General features: G+C 36.5%; 1 protein-coding gene and 6 non-coding genes across 7 annotated transcripts in view; 4 read left to right on the top strand and 3 right to left on the bottom strand.

The window, feature by feature from the left end:
* The window catches only part of LOC147469139 (palmitoyltransferase ZDHHC16), a 13,179-nt gene extending 5,772 nt beyond the window's left edge, over positions 1-7,407 (bottom strand). Inside the window, exons 1-6 of the mRNA XM_086551084.1 lie at positions 7,280-7,407; positions 3,935-4,007; positions 3,499-3,646; positions 1,864-2,055; positions 1,499-1,616; positions 319-575 (exon numbers count right to left, since the gene is read on the bottom strand). Of these exons, the coding sequence (XP_086407210.1) occupies positions 319-575; positions 1,499-1,616; positions 1,864-2,055; positions 3,499-3,646; positions 3,935-3,999 (780 nt within the window). The 5' untranslated portion in view covers positions 4,000-4,007; positions 7,280-7,407. The remainder of the gene's footprint in view (positions 1-318; positions 576-1,498; positions 1,617-1,863; positions 2,056-3,498; positions 3,647-3,934; positions 4,008-7,279) is intronic.
* A 3,457-nt stretch (positions 7,408-10,864) lies between these two features.
* On the bottom strand, positions 10,865-10,936 carry TRNAT-CGU (transfer RNA threonine (anticodon CGU)). The gene has a single exon. It is a non-coding gene; the product is annotated as a tRNA-Thr (tRNA).
* A 1,985-nt stretch (positions 10,937-12,921) lies between these two features.
* Positions 12,922-12,993, top strand: TRNAT-CGU (transfer RNA threonine (anticodon CGU)). Its single transcript has one exon. It is a non-coding gene; the product is annotated as a tRNA-Thr (tRNA).
* Positions 12,994-15,226: 2,233 nt separating this feature from the next.
* Positions 15,227-15,298, top strand: TRNAT-CGU (transfer RNA threonine (anticodon CGU)). Its single transcript has one exon. It is a non-coding gene; the product is annotated as a tRNA-Thr (tRNA).
* A 2,219-nt stretch (positions 15,299-17,517) lies between these two features.
* Positions 17,518-17,589, top strand: TRNAT-CGU (transfer RNA threonine (anticodon CGU)). The gene has a single exon. It is a non-coding gene; the product is annotated as a tRNA-Thr (tRNA).
* Positions 17,590-19,847: 2,258 nt separating this feature from the next.
* Positions 19,848-19,919, top strand: TRNAT-CGU (transfer RNA threonine (anticodon CGU)). The gene has a single exon. It is a non-coding gene; the product is annotated as a tRNA-Thr (tRNA).
* A 1,545-nt stretch (positions 19,920-21,464) lies between these two features.
* Positions 21,465-21,536, bottom strand: TRNAT-CGU (transfer RNA threonine (anticodon CGU)). Its single transcript has one exon. It is a non-coding gene; the product is annotated as a tRNA-Thr (tRNA).
* Between the last annotated feature and the right edge of the window lie 1,905 nt (positions 21,537-23,441).

Genomic DNA, 23,441 nt, shown 5'->3' on the forward strand with positions numbered 1-23,441 from the left:
AATAGAGAAAAAAGTAAATCAGTTCTTTGGTAATGGGACTTTGTCAGAATATTATTATTCTCTCTGTATATTATGAAGAAATTAATTTTACTCTTTGATTCCAATAGGCAGAATAGCAGTTAATATAAAAGTTAAAAAAGAAAGAAAAAAAAACAAAGAGAAAAACAAGAAAAAAAGAAAGAAGATACAAAGCATTGTACATGGCTGCAGTAACCACATGCTAATAGAAATGAATAGTAATACAACAACCAAGAAACAGAACAACAGAACTTACCACAAGAGAACTAACAACACAGGACACTGCACCGGACTACTTACCACAGGTATCATGTGTGTGCCATTCACATTGGCAGGGTATCCTTCCAGGTCCTCTTCCTCTTCGTGCGAGTCAAAATCCCCCTCCATGTACTGAAACGCATGGCTTAGGCCAGCGCCCATCTCCCCCCCAAGCCAGATCTCCTTGTAGGCAATCTCAAAGCCCAGGCTCATGATGAATATGGTTCCAAGAGTCATATAGACCATGTACATGAAGAAGTACCGGTGATTGTAGTGACCCACACAGTTGTTGAGCCAGGCTGTTTAGGGTGCAGTGGGTTAAGGATTTATGACCAGCTCTAAACTTTGAACTTCAAGAATGAAACATATTTAATATCAATTTATTAAGTCTAAAACCAAGCAAATATTTCTGAATTTTTTTCTTATACTACCCTTAACCTCTCCCTAATGAGCGCATTTCAGAGGAGGGTCAATTTCCTACTGCATTTTTCATTTTGATGAAATTACAAACAAATTGTTCCTTCAATTATGTTACTAAGTTATATCAAATGTTAACCCATTGCCAACGGGGCGCCTACTGACCTAACTGGTTATCAAGGTGGGCGGTCTACTACACTAGTGGCACAGGCTAAAAATTAGAATGAAGGGGAAAGGGTTTTCTCCGCCCTTCGGGTAGCATAGACTTGCCCAAACAATATTTTTTCCATAAATACATCATAAAATGGGAGTTTAGGCTGACTTTGGAACTCTGTAGCTCTAGAGCTCTACAGCCATAATACTTTATGACTGTGTGCGCTTCAACTGTGAGCAGATTCCGATGTCACGTCATGTACATATTGACACCCGTTTCTTAGGCCTAATCAGTGTCGACATGTATGTCTTGACACCCATACACAATGGGTTAATTACTATCACAGTGCCATTATACCATATATATATCATATATAACTCACACCAAAAGTCTAGAAAATAATAGAAAACTTATATATCGTAAGATGCCCACCCAAGCTGCATATATAAAGATGTGGACTGTAATGTAGGATTTAATACTAAAAATGTTCACTAGAAAAACACCTACAACATATATAGATAAATCATTACACAACTGCCTAGCATACAGGGATTTTACAGACTCCATATGTTCTCTGAACTATCCCATCCTTCCCACAAATGAAGAATACTGAGACCAATCCAAAAAATAAATAAACAAGTAAAAGGATACGGCAGTGATGGTCCATCTTGAGTATGCAGCGATTACACACTGAGCAGTGGTGAGTCCTAGGAGGTTTGGGGGCTATGCATTTCTTGCACACACTAACAGCTTCACTGATTAGGATACCCTGTGGCAGGAGAAGACCAAGAATCACTCATCTGTTTAAAAAACTTGGTAAATGAAATAATAATAATAATGATAAAAAAAAAGATGAAGGGGAAAATATTAATTTGCTTACCCATATACCAAAGGAAGAAGAAGAAGAAGAAGAAGAAGAAGAAGAAGAAGAAGATGAAAAAGATGAACAACAACAATAATAACAACAATGGCAGCAATAACAACAATAACAATAAGAACAAGAGGAAGTGGAGTACCTTTGGTGGTGTTCCTGGGTCAGTCTTTGCAGCCATGAAGAAATGGAAGGACACGTTGATAAGCAGCCAGTGGCCAAGCACCATCAGGAAACTAGTCAGCACAGGCGACTTGTTCCAGTAGTACGGCAGGCCAATTATGTATACAATGGCCACCACAGAACTCGTCAGGGTTATCACACCTCCGACCAGGATCTGATAGAGCGAATCATGTGTCAATACCTAAATTTCTTAAGGGGTCAAGCAGAGACAGAAAAAAAGGAGAAGAGGAGAATGGAAAGAAAAAAAAGGTGCAAAGTCTGACACATAATATGAGGTATAACATCAAATATCATAGGCCAAATGAAAAATATATAGAGCCCAAAGTAAAATATTTTCCACTTTGTATTTGTAAAATGGTGTTATTTCACTTACAACAGTTAAAGAAAAAGGCACACTCATTAATAAAAAAAGTAAAATGAAAGAAAACAATGACATATGAAACATTGGAAAACATATAACCTTCAACAGAATAACATTAGTACACATATGAATCACCAGCTGGTACATTGGTACATCTGTTACACAAAAATCACACTACAAAGCTACTGAGGAATAAATATTTTTCATTACCAAAATCAACTTCAATCTCATGAGAATAGCTCTCATACCACTCATTAACACATTTCCAAAATCACATGCATTCTAAGGAGTGTCTAAAAAATAAATATATGCAAATATATCATAGAATTTAAAAGGACATAATTCTTGCTTTCCCATTTTAAATTTGCCTAAATCTTTATGCTATCTATCCTGTATCTAAACAAAAAGGTAAGTCTGCTTCATTAGTAAACTCTTTTTATACAAGCTACTTTTTCGTGAAAAAAAACTGTAATTACTTTGGCATTTATTGGATGAACAGCAAATATGGTACATACACCATAATTATTAGTAAAGCAATTAATAACAATAAACATAAAAAAAAACATTATAATAATAATAAAAAGAAAAATCGTATATTAGCAAAGCGTTACAATAATCATTGGACGTATCAGAAACTTTTGCACGTATATAACTGGTGTGTTATGGAAGGTTATCCAAGCTAAACTTCTCTTACTTACAAAAGTATCTTCAGTTTCTCAGACAGAGGAAAAGTTCTTTGTCCTATCCCAAAGTAACGGACATAGAAAAGCAATTTGACAGTATATAACAGTATGATAATATGTATCAAACAATAAGTTTGCATAATAACATAATGAGCTATATAATAGTAATGATAATGATGATTTGACAATTGCTTTTACTCATTACTACAGATAAAATATGAATATAAAAAATAAAGTTACATATGGTTAAAAATAATTGTGATGCTGATGGTGATTGTGATTGTGGTGGTGATGGTGTTTATGATGGTGATAGTGATGATACTGACATTTGTAATGACAATGATAATGACATTTGTAATGACAATGATAATGACATTTGTAATGACAATGATAATGACATTTGTAATGACAATGATAATGACATCAATTATGACAATGATAACGATAATCAAAATGATGACAATAGCAGTAATGGCCATGAGAATGAACATCACTCTGAATATAAAATTAATGCAAACTATGACAGTAAAAAATATACACTCAATATACTCACAGGGCCAAGTGCTTTGGAAAAGTGATCCACTACCCATACCATTGGCTCCATCAGGACCTCAGAGGCATAACTTGAATTCATGAATTCATTGTAGAAGATTACTTTAAATGTCAGGAGAATCTGCTCGTATTTCCATTTGAACCATTTCCTGTTAATAGAGCATGGTGAGTTAAAACAATGGATTCATTTTTGGTTAGAGTGATCTTAAATATGAAGAGATAAAACAAATCAATCTCAGCAAGTCCCCCCTCTCTCATTCGCACACTCACACTCACACTCACACTCACACTCACACTCACACTCACACTCGATCTTGCTCTCGCATTTGCACTCGCACTCGCACTTGCAATTACACTCACACTCATATACTCACACTCACACTCGCACTCACACTCACTATCACTCTCACTCTATCTCCCCCACACCCCTGGCTTACCTTGTTTCATTTGGAAAATTATGCATTCCTTGCAGTTGCTGCTTAACTCTCCTTCTGATTACCATACTGAATACTGAGGATACCAATAAAATCATTAATTGTGTTAAATTTGAATGATAATCATAAAATAACATCAATAAAACTAATTGAAGCTTAAATAATCAGGATATGTTCAGAACAGGAATACATGATGATATAGAAAAGCTATGGGAACAGCCTTAATGAATGTCTAGGAAGACACCTTCAAAATAGTAGGCTTAATCTCTCATGACTGGTCACTCTAATTTCTTAACGATTATTCTTCTCACATGAACAGAATTTCTCCTTTTCACCTATCATTTCTCAAAGCTCTATCATGTATATAGTATGTATTGCCACAAAATCTATGGGGTAAATGACAAGTGCATTGTCTGCTGCCCTATTACTGCATTTTATCCTCTTTTCATTAAGTGGTTGAAGAGAATGAAGGTGTTTGTGACACACAGAAGCAATACCTGACACAGCCTATCTGACATTATTTAAACATATCTCCCTTGCACAAATCAGAGCTATTATGACTTATTTTCAGGTTCACACCAGAACGAGAGCTTGGGAGCACTCTTAACCTCATTGCAGACAAGTGTCATGATATATATAATGTAGGAGCTTTGGCCTGATGAATGGCGTAATGACATACATGATGTTCAGGGATTTTGGATCACTGTGCTATATTATTGTGCTATGAGAAAGGAGTGAGTGATGATGACAATTGCAGTCATAATTACTATAATCATCATAATATAAGCAAACCCAACATCCAAAACCTAGATGGCACCACTTTCTTCAAGCACTTGTAGGAGAGAGAGCCTTGAATGGCACTCATCCACAGTCTCTAGCAAGCATTATCTTTATAGAGTGATGGCACACAGTAAGTTACTGACCTCTTGCTCTAAAGTACCGCCAATGAAGGATGTGCAAGTAGAACATGAAGAGGAAGGTGACTAAAACCATACCCAGAGTTTAAAATGTGCTCATGTGCCAATAGGGATGCCTTTTACTGTGGCACTCATATTCATAAGCACAGGTTATCTTTCTCTTCCCTACCCCTTCATGTTATCTTCATTGTAGATGGTTACATGTTTTACATTTGTTCATGACAGCACAAATATACGAAAAAATAAAGTCGCTTTTCATCCACCCAAAAACAATAATATTTCTATCACACTGAGAATAAAGAAAATAATGGGCTGATATGGATCATATACTATAATTCTAGTCAACTGCAGCATTGATAGAGCCTATCATATGGCACATATAAGTCTCTAAACACAGTAAAACACACAGAAAAGAAAACACAAAAAATGGCTCTGGTTTTACAATGAGTGACTGAAAGAGAGTGGGAAAAGTCAAATATGTAATATAACCCATCCTAGAGACTGGGCATGTAAATCTATCTCCCGTCCACAATGGGTTAAGTTACAAGGTGCTGTGACATCAAGCAAGGGCAACAAGCATATTTTGAGTATAATCCTCTGGGTAAATTTTCCGAACAACGCCGCGTTACGAAATACCACAAAAGTGGTATCGATGGATTCCTCTCAACCTCTACTATTCATATATAGTGAAATTAATGAGCGCTTGCACCCCTGGAGCCCACAATCTGGGTCCCGATAGTAGGGGAGGGCATGAAGTAGATCAAGGAAATTACGGGGTAAAATGTTACGAAATACCATAAAAATGGTATCGATGGATTCCTATCAACCTCTACTGTTCATATATAGTGGAAATCATGCACGATTCCACCTCTGGACCCCACAATCTGGGTCTCTTTTTTTAAGGCACTTCGTGCTACCTTGTCCTACTTTGGGGCATATTTCGTGTGCAAAATCTTAACCCAATGACCTACCTAACTTTGCCTAGTTTTGAATTAATCCTTAGCCAAGGGGGGGTTTCGGCCTCCCCTGGAACCACCCCCTTTCTAGGGCACTTCGTGCAACATACCTTGTGCAAAATACCCAGAAACCACCATCCTCGCCCTGAAATTTAAACATGGCTGTGTTTACGTATTTACAGCTAGCAACAAGCTGTGGACTGGGAACCCCCAATGAATTACCTGCATGTGCTGTTATGTTCTCTCAACAGATGGGGCAATATTCCCCATTGTTTACAGCATAATTATAGTGCCCTCTATTGAGTGGACGCATCATTATCGGTCCTAGTTTCCTATCCTGAGGAATATATGAGACGAAGACTCAGTTGCTGTCATCATGGCGCAGTGTGAAGGTTGTTCGTGGTCGCGGCATTATCATCTACAGAACTAATTACGCATCATAAGTATCACGAAGTGCCCTAAATAGGGGAAATCCACAGGGGGGCATAGCTCCCTCTTTGCAAAGGCTGACTTTAAAACTAGGTAAAGTGAGGTAGGTAGTTAAGGGTTAAGGTTTTTGTGATACCGAAGTAGCACAAGGTAGCACGAAGTGCCTTTAAAAAAAGGGGGGGGGGGGTCCAGGGAGGGTGGCAAAGCCCCCCCCCTTGGCTAGGGCAAACTTCAAACCTAAGCAAACCTAGGTAGGTAATTGGTTAAGATTTTGCATAGGAAATATGGCCAGAATTCATATTTTACCCCACAATTTCCCTGATCTACTTCATGCCCTCCCCTACTATCGGGACCCAGATTGTGGGCTCAAGGGGTGCAAGCGCTCATTAATTTCACTATATATGAATAGTAGAGGTTGAGAGGAATCCATCAATACCACTTTTGTGGTATTTCGTAACGCGGCGTAGTTCGGAAAATTTACCACCTTCTGAGGTCATAGTCTAACATACAACATGCGCGGCCTGGGTGCACAGGGCTTACAATATCATAAGCTGTTTTGAGTAACCGACCCCTGGCTTCCAAGTCACTGTAGATGATACTCATCTGTTTGGCATTTTGATGAACATAGGCTGAGCCGGATAAAGCAGACATTTTCATTAACTGACCTACTGTACATTCTGGTTCTCTAACTGACCAACTGTACACACTGTCACAACTGAGCATGTAGACCTCTTGACAATTTATTCTTCATGTAAGAAACTTGCCAAAGCTTTCCATGTTACCAAATATATGAAGGGAAGGTTTATTTTCTTCCAACAGAAAATAACACTTAAAATTGTTCTTTCTCTGTGTAAATTATTATTAATTATTAATCTAATTAATGCCTACTTTCCTGTCAATAGTCACTGACCATTGTCAATATATAAGACACCGTTATTTTCGCCATATATACATACATTATAATAACACTTCACATGAAAAACATAATACAAAGTGAAATAATCATCACCATATTTCAAACTGACGTAAAATAATGCACAACTAACCGTGTCACATATAAAAATACGACTTTTTACAGCGGAGCAACAGTACGGGAAGTTTGTAAGCAAGTGTTTGTTTACATTACTGCTAAAGGGATCGCGGGTGTAAAGTATTTCTGGACAAATTCTAGATATGTGTTGATAAAGCGCCTAGCGATGTGTTTAACTGGTATTGTCATTATCATTTATTGTTACTTAATTTAACATGTAAAAAATAGGATAACTGTCGGAAATATAAATGTTTTCTTTATAATATGATCAGTGATTTCACTGATGTGATTTTGCACTAATCTGAATAACTATGAAAATATTAATGAGTATGATATAAAAAATACGGCAATAATGATAATGGTAATAATCGTCATTATCGTTATCATCACTATTGGTGGTGATGGTAGTAGTAGTAGTAGTAATAGTCGTAGTAGTAGTAACAGTAGCAGTAGTAGTAGTAGGAGGAGGAGTAGTGATAGCAGTTGTCGGTGGACTTTCCTAATGAGAGCAGTCCCAGACTTCGCACAGCTGCTTCAACCGCTTGAAGATGCCATTAATGATAAATTTATTCCAGCTCTGAAAAAAAAAAAATCAGAAATGAAACGCTCATGATAGAAGTATACTGGAATTACTACCACCACGCCCAGGAGGGATAGGCATCACAAACCCGGTGAAATTAGCACAGAGAGAATACCAAAAGTCTCCAACAATAACATCGGCTCTATAATAAGACTCAAATTGTCCGACAAAACTCAACATGTGAATCTGACATGGGCACCGCAGGGAATCATTCTTCATTTTTCTAAACTTGAAACAGAAGGTTGCGCAGGAAAAAAAAGGTCAGCAATTTTACAAATCAAGACCAAGGACTTCAGTTTTAACAAATAAGAATTAACCCAAACTGTTGCCCTTTTACTACGATTGTTCAGTGGAAGGATTATCCAGCAGTCCCCACTAGGACCCTCCTTTGATGTTGGTTATGCTATGAAGTGCAAGAAGAGAGGTTTTGTCTATATTCGCCATGATGAAGTGCGAGATGTAACAGCCAAAATACTACAAGAAGTTTGCCACGATGTTACAGTAGAGCCAACTCTATTGTCACTGGAGGTGAAAGACCTACATATTAAATGGACAACTCATCAATCAAGGCAAAAATTGACCTTAACGCCCGGGGATTCTGGACACGTGGGCAGAGAGCTTTCGATACCGGAATCTTTGAACCTGTGATTCCATGTAATCGGGGTTTAATACTAACTGCACTTCATGTGCGGAATGAGGATGAAAAAAACTTTGGCGTACTCAGAAAGTATTCAAAATATTGATCACGGAACTTTCTCGCCATTATTTTTTTTTTACAACTACAGGAGGAATTGGACTTCAGACTAAATTGCTCTATGCTATACCACTGAAATCATGTCCGAGAAAAGAAAGAAAAAAAACAGCAAGAAAGGAGCTATATAGTTGCTTAGATTAGGGCCTCATTCTTACGCTCGAAACTTCACTTTTTTGAAGTCGACTGTACATCATTAATAAGTTGCAATTCTAAATTCACTCAAATTATTTTTTGAGTGAAATATCAGTTCGCTGGAGTACGTTATGTACTTGACACCTAAACTTTGCGTGTTACCTACAAAGTGCAAGTACATATGCTTAGCCATGTGATCATTATCAAACCTTTATGACATTTCAGGACAAGGTCGTAAAGTCACTGGCCTTTACATGGTTAAGTTCACAAAGATCGTTTAATATTTTAAATGCGGAAGGAGACACAAACGAGAGAACGGTACAAAACGTTTTTTCTTCTTTTTACCGGACATGAAAGTACGCTCAAAGAATTCAGGGCAGTGGTTTACAAATAATGGTGCGTGAGCTTGTAGCTAGAGGTACATGGAAAAAAATAATAGCGGAATTTTACAGTTATGTCTCAATAAGATATAAACCATATTATTTGACAAATATCGCTCATGGGCTCATCTATCGCACTCAGGAAACGCTACAAATGGACGAATTAAAAAAAAAAAATTACTAACACTAGGTATTCCTTGAATCTTAGCTGATGTGAGAGAAAGCGTGATGTTATTCCTTTTTCGAGGCCGTTGTATAATTAATGATGTGATATAATCAATGGTTGCACGAAGTTAATCTCAATAAATATGTAATCTGTACAAACGTAATTAGAATATGATGTAAGAAGTAATCAATATACTGGAGAACGCAGTAGGAAACGAACTGTACGAATACTATGTTAATAAATGATTTTGTTATTACCAGTTACCGTTATCTAATTTGACATGTAAAAGTAACATGATGATTGTAGAAAGTATTATGAACATATAATCCTACACTTATTTATATGTATATATATATATATATATATGTATATATATATATATATATATATATATATATATATATATATATATATATCCCTACATCTTTTTCTTTTTTCATGAATGTAATTATCTTATAACAATATGACTGCAATAATTGTAGTAGAAGTAGCAGCAGTATTAGTAATGGTGGTTAACAACAACTGATTGATAATTTTGCCAATCTCAACCAAGGGCTTTAGTATCAACAAGGCTTTCATCAATGCTATATCCCTTCGGCGTGGATGGGCAGCGGAAGGTCTATCAAGCCAGTGCTCATGTGGATCTCCCTGAGGAAGGCTCTGTCTGTATTAGTTATGAAGAAGTGCGAGATGGAGCAGCCAGAATGTTGCAAGAAATTTGTTGTGACGTTGCAGTAGAATTAACTTATCAAATGACGAAAGGGTTGATTTTCGTGCTTGAGGATTCTGGACGCCTCGTTAGAGAGCTTTCTGCAACATCCGAGCAACAACTCGGCCCTTTGCTAGACGGGCGTTTCCGATCTTTTTCTTTACCCAACCTTCTAATACTGTACGATGCGTTTCCGCATTTCTAGTATGCAATCAAATCAGATACTGTGTACATGGTTATTAATGACTATAACAATATATAATACACATATTTATCTATTTATTTATATATATATATATATATATATATATATATATATATATATATATATATGTGTGTGTGTGTGTGTGTGTGTATGTATGTGTGTATATATATATACATATATATACATATACATATATATATATATATATATATATATATATATATATATATATATATATATATGCAAAACAAGAAAAAAAAAAACAGCGGGACACCATGATAGAATCGTTGGCTAACAAGGCCACAACCTTTAAAAATGCAGAGAAGAAAAGGTTAATCACAAGCCACAAAAAAGGAGCAACAATGCGAATGACTGATACTAGCAAATCACAGATATTATTCAAGGCGTTTAGAATGAGAGAAGTAGTTTGAAAAGGGGATGTAAAGTGCAAAAGGATACTAAGGGGCGGTAGTATCACAATCCTGTTTTTCTTTTTTCTTCTCTTTTTTACTTCAATCTCAAAGTTTAATAGTTATGATCACCCGAACTCAAGAGTTCTTTAATTTCCTTATCAGTTGAAATACCCACTCGTCAATTAGTGCAAACAAAGTTGTAAGTCATAATCGATCATCATAGTTGTCATTTACAACACATCTGGTGTTGTAAATCATTAAATGCCCCCTGTGAGGTTTGAACTCACGACCCCTGGTTTACGAGACCAGTGCTCTACCACTGAGCTAAGGAGGCTATGCATTAATATGCTACAGAGTGTTGTGGACTACGGGAAGTTGTTAATTAAAATGATTTGGTACGAATGAGAGGGGATCATTTCACACACACAAAAGAAATGCACAATAAACGTTTCCTATCAGAATTACGTTTTACAAACACTGTCTAGTGAAATTCGTAAATTTCTTCCATCTCTTTCAACAAGTGCAGGAAACCAGAGGCAAGAGACCATTGGGCGAAAGAGTTTAGGGTAAACTAAACAAAAATTAGACAATCTTCTCTTTTCTATAACTTGCAAACTGCACTTCTTGATCTTTTGAATTTGAATCATCCAACACGATTGTCTCCCTTTCCGTTCTAATTTTGTTTTGTTTTTTTGTTTTTCATATTCTATCTTCATTACAAATTCCGGGAATGGTTGGAATGGTTTTGTAATATCATTTACCTGCCGTCTTGTTGATGAAATTTTCTGTTAAAAATGAATTGAATAAAGATCACAACATTCAATGGATATTCGATGAAAATCAGAAAATGCAACATCCTTAGTATAAAATACATTTATTATCTATTATCAAATTATTAAACCTAACGACCCTAATTTAAAACTAAACACAGACACAGGCGCACATACACACACAAGCTTCCATGTGTGTGTGTGTGTTGATCTCTTCATTCATTATAGATTTAGGTTAAAGTCAGAATCCTTAAGTTGTATATATATACATACATACATATATATATATATATATATATATATATATATATATATGTGTGTGTGTGTGTGTGTGTGTGTGTGTGTGTGTGTGTGTGTGTTAACAAGACCTTATATATATATATATATATATATATATATATATATATATATATATATATATATATGTATTTATATATGTATATATATATTTATATATATATATATATATATATATATATATATATATATATATATATATATATACATGTATATAACTTAAGGATTCTAACTTTAACCCAAATTTATACCGAATGAAAAAATCAACATACGTACACCGCACTGAGGACCTGTAGACTATCCAAGGTCCTCGTGCCCTTAATCAGCGATGTGACCTGACAGCTGTTGCACTCACATATACCACCGTAGCTCTTGTGAATTATCCCCTGTGGAAGCAATATAGAAAATTCCTTTGGCATATTCGTGTCTTCCCGTTTTCCCGTGGTTGTTATTTACACATGTCCTATAGAATATGCCAAACGTAGACACATGCTTATTTTTTTTCTCTCTGGAAAAACAAGGTATCGTGAGACCAGACCTCACACAGAGTTCAAGTGTTTAATGAACACATATGTTAATTAAAGAAATGCTGACCTTAAGTTAACGGGATCACTTGCAAAGGTGTACAACAGATTTATAAACCAGAATCCAGACGAAACGAAACACACGAAGAGACGTGCAGACAGATATGTGTATATGTATGTTTTAATTTTGCTATTTTTCTTTTCTTTCCTTTTCCCTAGTCTCTGCACTTCATACTTTATTCTCATGCTCAATACTTCAACTAGACATAGTTTTTTTGTACGTGTAAATTATGTTTTATTCTTAATTCGTTTAAATCATCTTTGAAGGCAACTGTACAAACAAGTTGCAAGGTTATTAATAAGAAAATATGATATGGTGTTTGAAATATGACTTTGCTGGAGGACGTTATATTCTTGACATCCAATAAATTTTACGTGTTACTTGCAAATTGCAAGGGCGTATGCTTAGCTATGTGATATATATGCACGCTGAACAAATGCAATAAAATGAGATGAATGCAGTTATCAATAGATTATAACAAATGCGATGAATGCAGTATCCAGTGTGTAGACTTTAATCTGGAAGGAGGCGTGTGGCCAGATAAGTCTGGGAATCACTAGTCAAAAATCATTCATGAGGAATCATATCACAAACATAACGTTCACTGACAAATCGGCTAATGCTAGTGTTCGTAGATGAATTTCATATTTCAGTTGTAATAACATGTGCCTCCTTAGCTCAGTGGTAGAGCACTGGTCTCGTAAACCAGGGGTCGTGAGTTCAAACCTCACAGGGGGCAAAAGGGGTTCAAGCAACCATAAGTATTTAGTTGACGTCTGTCAACCATAGCCACATCTGTGCATCAGACACAGCTGTTCGACCAGTATCTATAATTGCAGGTCAATAACGGTCGCCTATTTATTATAAGAATTATCCAGACGATTTTTTTCTAGCACCCATCATCACGACAAACACAAAGTGTGGAACATATGAATGGAGTATAAAGGTTAAACGTCAATGCAAATTGTTTATCAAAGCTTTAATCAGTACCACACACAGTCGAAACATATTTTACAGTTACGAAGTTTTGTATTCTGCTTTGATATCATCATTTGCTTACTATTCTCTGTTATTGTCTCGGACACACATATCTCGTATTTGATCTGTCGCTTGAAGGCCGGGGTTCTATGGCCTAAAAACGCTGAATGTAAAGGAAACAGAAGACTGGCAAAATGAAATGGAGATAAAAAGATAGAAGAGAATGGAGAGAGAAAATAAGGAAGATTGGGAGGAGTAGGAATATAGAAAGAAAATCATTAAAAAAAAAGGGTCATGAGAAAAACAAGAACGAAAAATAAAAATAGCTAGAGAGGAGAAGGGAAAAGGAAGGGGTCACGAGGAGGAGAAAAGAGATGTAGGGGAAAAATATTTAAAAAAGTGTTTAGTCAATAATCGGGCAGTAGGTCTCTCTTTCCTCTCTGTCTCTCTCTCTCATTCACTCACTGAAAGTTATATAAAGAAGAAATCACGCACTTTTAGCGGGTACCCACGGACTATCCAAGGTCGTCGTGCCCTTAATCACCGATGCGACATGAAAGCTGTTGCACTCATATAAACCACAGTGTCTTTTGTGCATTATCCCCTGAGGAAGCAATATAGAAAAAAGGCCTTCGGCATATTTGTGTCTTCCTGCTTTTCCCTTCGTTTATATATATATATATATATATATATATATATATATATATATATATATATATATGTATGTATGTATGTGTGTATTTATGTATATAATCTTCTTTTTTTTTTTGATAACCAGAAGTCGTGAGACCAAAACTCGCAGGGTGCGCAAGTGTTTAGTGAACACACATTTTGATTTTAAAAGGCTAACCTAAAAATAAGGGGATCAATTGCATAGGTGTGCAACGAATTTAGAAACAAGGATCCAGACGAAATGAAACACGCGAAGAGACGTTTCAATTTTGCTATTTTTGGTTTCTTTCCTTTTCCCTAGTCTCTGCACCTCACACTTTATTCTCATAGTCGATACCTCAGCTCACTTCTCGACATAACGTTATATGCCTCTAAATTACATATTCTTAATTCTCTTAAATACATTTTTGATCTTAAACAAGTCACAAGGTGACTAATAAGAATATATGAAATGGTGTTTGAAATATGACTTTGCTGGAGGACGTTATATTCTTGACATCAAACACAATCAGCAAATAACCAATAAATTTTACGTGTTACTTGCAAATTGCAAGGGTGTATGCTTAGCCATGTGATCATTAATATTGGCCTCAGTATGTTTAAGTTCAGAAAAGTTACAGTCACAAAGATCATGTGATATTTAAATTGCAGAAGTAGACAGACGAGTGCATGACAAAAACCTTTTTTCTCTCTTCGTCAACCGAACGTCTCATGACAGGTCGCTCAAAGAGTCATGGTCAGCGGTTTCCAAACAATGATGCGTGAGCTTATAGCTAGAGGTGTACGAGAAAAAGTCTAATGGCAGAATTTATGATTAATAGAATTCCAAGCATATTATCTAACATTATCTGACATTTCAGTGGAAATGACTGCCGTTGAAGTAGCAATTTACGTACTGCTATTTGCACGTACATCCACCTTGTAGTTTATGATTTCGCTCTAATTTACCAAATATCGCTCGTGGGTTCATCCATCGCCAAAAGGGAGCGCAACTGACAGACGATGATTAAAAGAATTGACCTAAAATCTTGGTTTGGTTGATATTACTTTTTCGGTTCGTGGCACGATGTACATGTAATGTGATATATTCAGGGATTCATGCAGTGAATGTCAATAAATTTGCACGCTGAACAAATGCAACAAAATGCGATGAATGTAGTTATCAATAAATAATAACAAATGCGATGAATGCAGTATCCAGTGTATAGACTTAAATCTGGAAGGCGTGTGGCCCGATAAGTCTGGGAATTACTGGCCAACTAGTAAATCGACTAATGCTAGTGTTCGTAGATGAATTCGATAATATTTCGTTTATAACATGTGCCTCCTTAGCTCAGTGGTAGAGCACTGGTCTCGTAAACCAGGGGTCGTGAGTTCAAACCTCACAGGGGGCAAAAGGGGTTCAAGCAACCATAAGTATTTAGTCGACGTCTGTCAACCACAGCCGCATCTGTGCAGCAGACACAACTGTTCGACCAGCGTCTGTAAGTGCTGGTCAATAACAGTCGTCTATTTTTGATAAGATTTATCCATATGATTTTTTCTAGCACCCATCATTACGACAAACGCAAAGTGTGGAACATATAAATGGAGTATAAAGGTTAAACGTCAATGTAAATTATTTATCAAAGATCTAATCAGTACCACAAACAGTTAAAACAGATTTTACAGTTACGGAGTTTTGTATTATGCCTCGATATCATTAGCTTACTATTCTCTTTGCTATTGTCTCGGACACACATATCTCCTACTTGATCTGTCGCTTGAAGGCCGGGGTTCTATGGCCTAAAAACGCTGAATGGAAAGGAAACAGAAGAAGAGGACTGACAAAGTGTAGTGGAGATAAGATAGGAAGAGAATGGAGAGGGAAAAATAAGGAAGATGGGGAGGAGTAGGAATATAGAAAGAAAATCAAATAAAAAAGGGTCATGAGAAAAATAAGAACGAAAAATAAAAATAGCTAGAGAGAAGGGAAAAGGAAGGGGTGCACGAGGAGGAGAAAAGAGATGTAGGGGGAAAATATCTAAGTGTTAAAAAGTCAAAAATCGGGCAGTAGATCTCTCTCTCCTCCCTGTCTCTCTCTCTCTCATTCACTCACTGAAAGTTATATAAAGAAGAAATCACGCACTTTTAGCGGGTACCCACGGACTATCCAAGGTCGTCGTGCCCTTAATCATCGATGCGACATGAAAGCTGTTGCACTCATATAAACCGCAGTGTCTTTTGTGCATTATCCCCTGAGGAAGCAATATAGAAAAAAGGCCTTCGGTATAATTGTGTCTTCCTGCTTTTCCCTTAGTTTATATATATATATATATATATATATATATATATATATATATATATATATATATATATATGTATGTATGTATGTATGTGTGTATTTATGTATATAATTTTTTTTTCTTTTTTTCTTTTTTTGATAACCAGAAGTCGTGAGACCAAAACTCGCAGGGTGCACAAGTGTTTAGTGAACACACATTTTGATTTAAAAAGGCTAACCTAAGAATAAGGGGATCAATTGCATAGGTGTGCAACGAATTTAGAAACAAGGATCCAGACGAAATGAAACACGCGAAGAGACGTTTCAATTTTGCTATTTTTGGTTTCTTTCCTTTTCCCTAGTCTCTGCACCTCACACTTTATTCTCATAGTCGATACCTCAGCTCACTTCTCCACATAACGTTATATGCCTCTAAATTACATATTCTTAATTCTCTTAAATACATTTTTGATCTTAAACAAGTTACAAGGTGACTAATAAGAATATATGAAATGGTGTTTGAAATATGACTTTGCTGGAGGACGTTATATTCTTGACATCAAACACAATCAGCAAATATCCAATAAAACTTAGGTGTTACTTGCAAATTGCAAGGGCGTATGCTTAGCCCTGGGATCATTAATATTGGCCTCAGTATGTTTAAGTTCAGAAAAGTTACAGTCACAAAGATCGTGTGATATTTAAATTGCAGAAGTAAACACAGACGAGTGCATGACAAAAACCTTTTTTCTCTTTTCGTCAACCGAACGTCTCATGACAGGTCGCTCAGAGTCATGGTCAGCGGTTTCCAAACAATGATGCGTGAGCTTATAGCTAGAGGTGTACGAGAAAAAAAGTCTAATGGCAGAATTTATGATTAATAGAATTCCAAGCATATTATCTAACATTATCTGACATTTCAGTGGAAATGACTGCATTTGAAGTAGCAATATACTTATTGATATTTGCACGTACATCCACCTTGTAGTTTATGATTTCGCTCTAATTTACCAAATATCGCTCGTGGGTTCATTCATCGCTAAAAGGGAGCGCAACTGACAGACGAAGATTAAAAGAATTGACCTAAAATCTTGGTTTGGTTGATATTACTTTTTCGTTTCGTGGCACGATGTACATGTAATATGATATAGTCAGGGATTCATGCAGTGAATGTCAATAAATTTGCACGCTGAACAAATGCAACAAAATGCGATAAATGCAGTATCCAGTGTGTAGACTTAAATCTGGAAGGCGTGTGGCCCGATAAGTCTGGGAATCACTGGCCAACTAGTAAATCGACTAATGCTAGTGTTCGTAGATGAATTCGATAATATTTAGATAACAACATGTGCCTCCTTAGCTCAGTGGTAGAGCACTGGTCTCGTAAACCAGGGGTCGTGAGTTCAAACCTCACAGGGGGCAAAAGGGGTTCAAGCAACCACAAGTATTTAGTCGACGTCTGTCAACCATAGCCACATCTGGGCCGCAAATACAGCTGTTCGACCAGTGTCTATAATTGCAGGTCAATAACAGTCGTCTATTTATTATAAGATTTATCCAAACGATTTTTTCTAGCACCCATCATCACGACAAACGCAAAGTGTGGAACATATAAATGGAGTACAAAGGTTAAACGTCAATGTAAATTATTTATCAAAGATCTAATCAGTACCACAAACAGTTAAAACATATTTTACAGTTACGAAGTTTTGTATTCTGCTTCGATATCATCATTTGCTTACTATTCTCTTTACTATTGTCTCGGACACACATATCTCGTATTTGATCTGTCGCTTGAAGGCCGGGGTTCTATGGCCTAAAAACGCTGAACGGAAAGGAAACAGAAGACTGGCAAAATGAAATGGGGATAAAAAGATAGAAGAGAATGGAGAGGGAAAATAAGGAAGATTGGGAGGAGTAAGAAGAAGAATATAGAAAGAAAATCATTAAAAAAAAAGGGTCATGAGAAAAATAAGAACGAAAAATAAAGATAGCTAGAGAGGAGAAGGGAAAAGGAAGGGGTGCACGAGGAGGAGAAAAGAGATGTAGGGGGAAAATATTTTGTTTAAACAAGTGTTAAAAAGACAAAAATTGGGCAGTTGGTCTCTCTCTCCTCTCTGTCTCTCTCTCTCTCATTCACTCACTGAAAGTTATATGAAGAAGAAATCACGCACTTTTAGCGGGTACCCACGGACTATCCAAGGTCGTCGTGCCCTTAATCACCGATGCGACATGACAGCTGTTGCACTCATATAAACCGCAGTGTCTTTTGTGCATTATCCCCTGAGGAAGCAATATAAAAAAAGGCCTTCGGTATAATTGTGTCTTCCCGCTTTTCCCTTAGTTTATATATATATATATACATATATATATATATATATATGTACATATATATATGTACATATACATATGTATATATATATATTATGTATATTTTTTATATATATAATTTTTTTTTTTTTTTTTTTTTTTGATAACCAGAACTCGTGAGAACAAAACTCACAGGGTGCACAAGTGCTAAGTGAACACACATTTTAATTTAAAAAGGCTAAGCTAAAAATAAGGGGATCGCTTGAATAGGTGTGCAACAAATTTAGAAACCAGATTCCAGACGAAATGAAACACGTGAAGAGACGTTTTAATTTTGCTATTTTTGGTTTCTTTCCTTTTCCCTAGTCTCTGCACCTCACTCTTTATTTCATAGTCGATACTCAGCTCACTTCTCCACATAACGTTATATGCCTCTAAATACATATTCATAATTCTCTTAAATACAAAAACCTTTTTGATCTTAAACAAGTTACAAGGTGACTAATAAGAATATATGAAATGGTGTTTGAAATATGACTTCTTTCCCTTTTTGCTGGAGGACGTTATATTCTTGACATCAAACACAATCAGCAAATATCCAATAAAACTTAGGTGTTACTTGCAAATTGCAAGGGCGTATGCTTAGCCGGGGATCATTAATATTGGCCTCAGTATGTTTAAGTTCAGAAAAGTTACAGTCACAAAGATCGTGTGATATTTAAATTGCAGAAGTAAACACAGACGAGTGCATGACAAAAACCTTTTTTCTCTTTTCGTGAACCGAACGTCTCGTGACAGGGCGCTCAGAGTCCTGGTCGGGGGTTGGCAAACAATGATGCGGGAGCTTATAGCTAGAGGTGTACGAGAAAAAAAAGTCTAATGGCAGAATTTATTGATTAATAGAATTCCAAGCATATTATCTAACATTATCTGACATTTCAGTGGAAATGACTGCATTTGAAGTAGCAATATACTCATTGGTATTTGCACGTACATCCACCTTGTAGGTTATGATTTCGCTCTAAATTTACCAAATATCGCTCGTGGGTTCATTCATCGCTAAAAGGGAGCGCAAACTGACAGACGAAGATTTAAAAGAATTGACCTAAAATCTTGGTTTGGTTGATATTACTTTTTCGTTTCGTGGCACGATGTACATGTATATGATATAGTCAGGGATTCATGCAGTGAATGTCAATAATTTGCACGCTGAACAAATGCAACAAAATGCGATAAATGCAGTATCCAGTGTGTAGACTTAAATCTGGAAGGCGTGTGGCCAGATAAGTCTGGGAATCACTGGTCAACTAGTAAATCGGCTAATGCTAGTGTTCGTAGATGAATTTCATATTTCAGTTGTAATAACATGTGCCTCCTTAGCTCAGTGGTAGAGCACTGGTCTCGTAAACCAGGGGTCGTGAGTTCAAACCTCACAGGGGGCAAAAGGGGTTCAAGCAACCATAAGTATTTAGTCGACGTCTGTCAACCATAGCCACATCTGTGCAGCAGACACAGCTGTTCGACCAGTAACCATAATTGTTGGTCAATAACAGTCGTTTATTTATTATAAGATTTATCCAAACGATTTTTTTCTAGCACCCATCATCACGACAAACGCAAAGTGTGGAACATATGAATGGAGTATAAAGGTTAAACGTCAATGTAAATTATTTATCAAAGATCTAATCAGTACCACACACAGTTAAAACAGATTTTACAGTTACGGAGTTTTGTATTATGCCTCGATATCATTAGCTTACTATTCTCTTTGCTATTGTCTCGGACACACATATCTCGTATTTGATCTGTCGCTTGAAGGCCGGGGTTCTATGGCCTAAAAACGCTGAATGGAAAGGAAACAGAAGAATGGCAAAATGAAATGGAGATAAAAAGATAGAAGAGAATGGAGAGGGAAAATAAGGAAGATTGGGAGGAGTAAGAAGAAGAATGTAGAAAGAAAATCATTTTAAAAAAAGGGTCATGAGAAAAATAAGAACGAAAAATAAAAATAGCTAGAGAGAAGGGAAAATGAAGGGGTGCACGAGGAGGAGAAAAGAGATGTAGGGGGAAAATATTTTGTTTAAACAAGTGTTAAAAAGACAAAAATTGGGCAGTTGGTCTCTCTCTCCTCTCTGTCTCTCTCTCTCTCTCATTCACTCACTGAAAGTTATATGAAGAAGAAATCACGCACTTTTAGCGGGTACCCACGGACTATCCAAGGTCGTCGTGCCCTTAATCACCGATGCGACCTGACAGCTGTTGCACTCATATAAACCGCAGTGTCTTTTGTGCATTATCCCCTGAGGAAGCAATATAGAAAAAAGGCCTTCGGCATAATTGTGTCTTCCTGCTTTTCCCTTAGTTTATATATATATATATACATATATATATATATATATATGTACATATATATATGTACATATACATATGTATATATACATGTGTATATATATGTATATATATACATATGTATATATACATATATATATATTTTTTTTTTTTTTTTTTTTTTTTTTTTTTTTTTTTTTTTGATAACCAGAAATCGTGAGAACAAAACTCACTGGATGCACAAGTGCTAAGTGAACACACATTTTAATTTAAAATGGCTAAGCTAAAAATAAGGGGATAGCTTGAATAGGTGTGCAACGAATTTAGAAACCAGATTCCAGACGAAATGAAACACGTGAAGAGACGTTTTAATTTTGCTATTTTTGGTTTCATTCCTTTTCCCTAGTCTCTGCACTGATTAAATCTTTGATAAACAATTTGCATCGACGTTTAACATTTGTACTCCATTCATGTTTCACACTTTGCGTTTGTCGTGATGATGGGTGCTATAAAAAAAAATCGTCTGGATAAATCTTATAAAAATAGACGACTGTTATTGGCCGACACATAGATACTGGTGGAACAGCTGTATCTGCCGCACAGATGTGGCTGTGGTTGACAGACGTCGACTAAATACTTGTGGTTGCTTGAACCCCTTTTGCCCCCTGTGAGGTTTGAACTCACGACCCCTGGTTTACGAGACCAGTGCTCTACCACTGAGCTAAGGAGGCACATGTTATAAACGAAATATTATCGAATTCATCTACGAACACTAGCATTAGTCGATTTACTAGTTGGCCAGTGATTCCCAGACTTATCGGGCCACACGCCTTCCAGATTTAAGTCTACACACTGGATACTGCATTCATCGCATTTGTTATTATTTATTGATAAGTGCATTCATCGCTTTTTATTGCGTTTGCCCTGCGTGTCTATTTATTGACATTCACTGCATGAATCCTTGTCTATATCACATTACATGTACATCGTGCCACGAAACGAAAAACTAATATCAACCAAACCAAGATTTTAGGTCAATTCTTTTAATCATCGTCTGTCAGTTGCGTTCCCTTTTAGCGATGAATGAACCCACGAGCGATATTTGGTAAATTAGAGCGAAATCATAAACTGCAAGGTGGATGTACGTGCAAATAGCAATACGTAAATTGCTACTTCAGAGCCAGTCATTTCCACTGGAATGTCAGATCAAATAATATGCTTGGAATACTATTGACTTCATTATAAATTCCGCCATTAGACTTTTTTCTCGTACACCTCTAGCTATAAGCTCACGAATCATTGTTTGGAAACCGCTGACCATGACTCTGAGCGACCTGTCATGAGACGTTCGGTTGACGAAGAGAGAAAAAAGGTTTTTGTCATGCACTCGTCTGTCTACTTCTGCAATTCAAATATTACGCGATCTTTGTGACTGTAACTTTTCTGAACTTAAACATACTGAGGCCAATATTAATGATCCCAGGGCTAAGCATACGCCCTTGCAATTTGCAAGAAACACGTAAAATGTATGGAAATGCTGATTGTGTTTGATGTCAAGGATATAACGTCCTCCAGCAAAGCCATATTTCAAACACCATTTCATATCTTATTAGTCACCTTGCAACTTGTTTAAGATGTACAGTTATTAAAAAAAAGAAAAAAAAGAGAGAGAGAGAATTAACAATACGTAATTTAGAGGCATATAACGTTTTGCCGCGAAGTGAATTGAGGTATTGACTATGATAATAGTGTGAGGTGCAGTGACAAGGTATAGAGAAAGAAAAGGAAAAATAGCAAAATTAAAACGTCTCTTCACGTGTTTCATTTCGTCTGAATCATTGTTTCTAAATTCGTTGCACACCTATGCAATTGATCCCCTTATTTTTAGGTTGGTCTTTTTAGTTGAAATATGTGTTCACTAAACACCCTGTGAGTTTTGGTCTCACGACTTCTGGTTATCAAAAAAAACAACAACTATATATCTATCTATATATATGTGTGTGTGTGTGTTTGTACATTTACGCTTGTTATATTATATGGGACGTGTTTAAATAACCCATAAACAGAACAACGAAGGGGATAGCGGAAGACACAAATATGCCAAAGGCCATTTTTCCATATTGCTTCCTCAGGGGATAACGCCAGAAAGATGCTGTGGTTTCTATGAGTGCAACAGCTGTCAGGTCGCATCGGTGATTAAGGGCACGACGACCTTGGATCGTCCGTGGGTACCCGGTGCGGCGTATGTTGATCGTATACAGTGACCGGCAGCTAATATAACCATTGCAGTATTTGCAATTTCGCGAACACGAACATCAGCAAAACCGAATTGGTGCAAAGACGAAATCAACCGCAAGAGAAAGGAACATTAAATGGTGGCGTTTCGATGCATGGCGTAATAGGAATCAAGGGGAAAGAAAATGTGATACCAGTTAATCAATTAAAGTCATTTATAGTAGTGATAATAACGACGATAGTAATAAGAGTGATATTAACGATACAAGATACAAAACAGTGAGTGAAAGAGAGAAAGAGAGAGAGAGAAAGAGTAGAGATCTACTGACGATTATTGACTTAACACTTGTTTCAATATTTTCCTCCTACATCTTATTTCTCCTCCTTGTGCACCCTTTCAT

This window comes from Penaeus japonicus, unplaced genomic scaffold (assembly GCF_977035675.1).
Source record: "Penaeus japonicus unplaced genomic scaffold, GWHDUDI00000001_assembly GWHDUDI00000024, whole genome shotgun sequence".
NCBI lineage: Eukaryota > Metazoa > Arthropoda > Malacostraca > Decapoda > Penaeidae > Penaeus > Penaeus japonicus.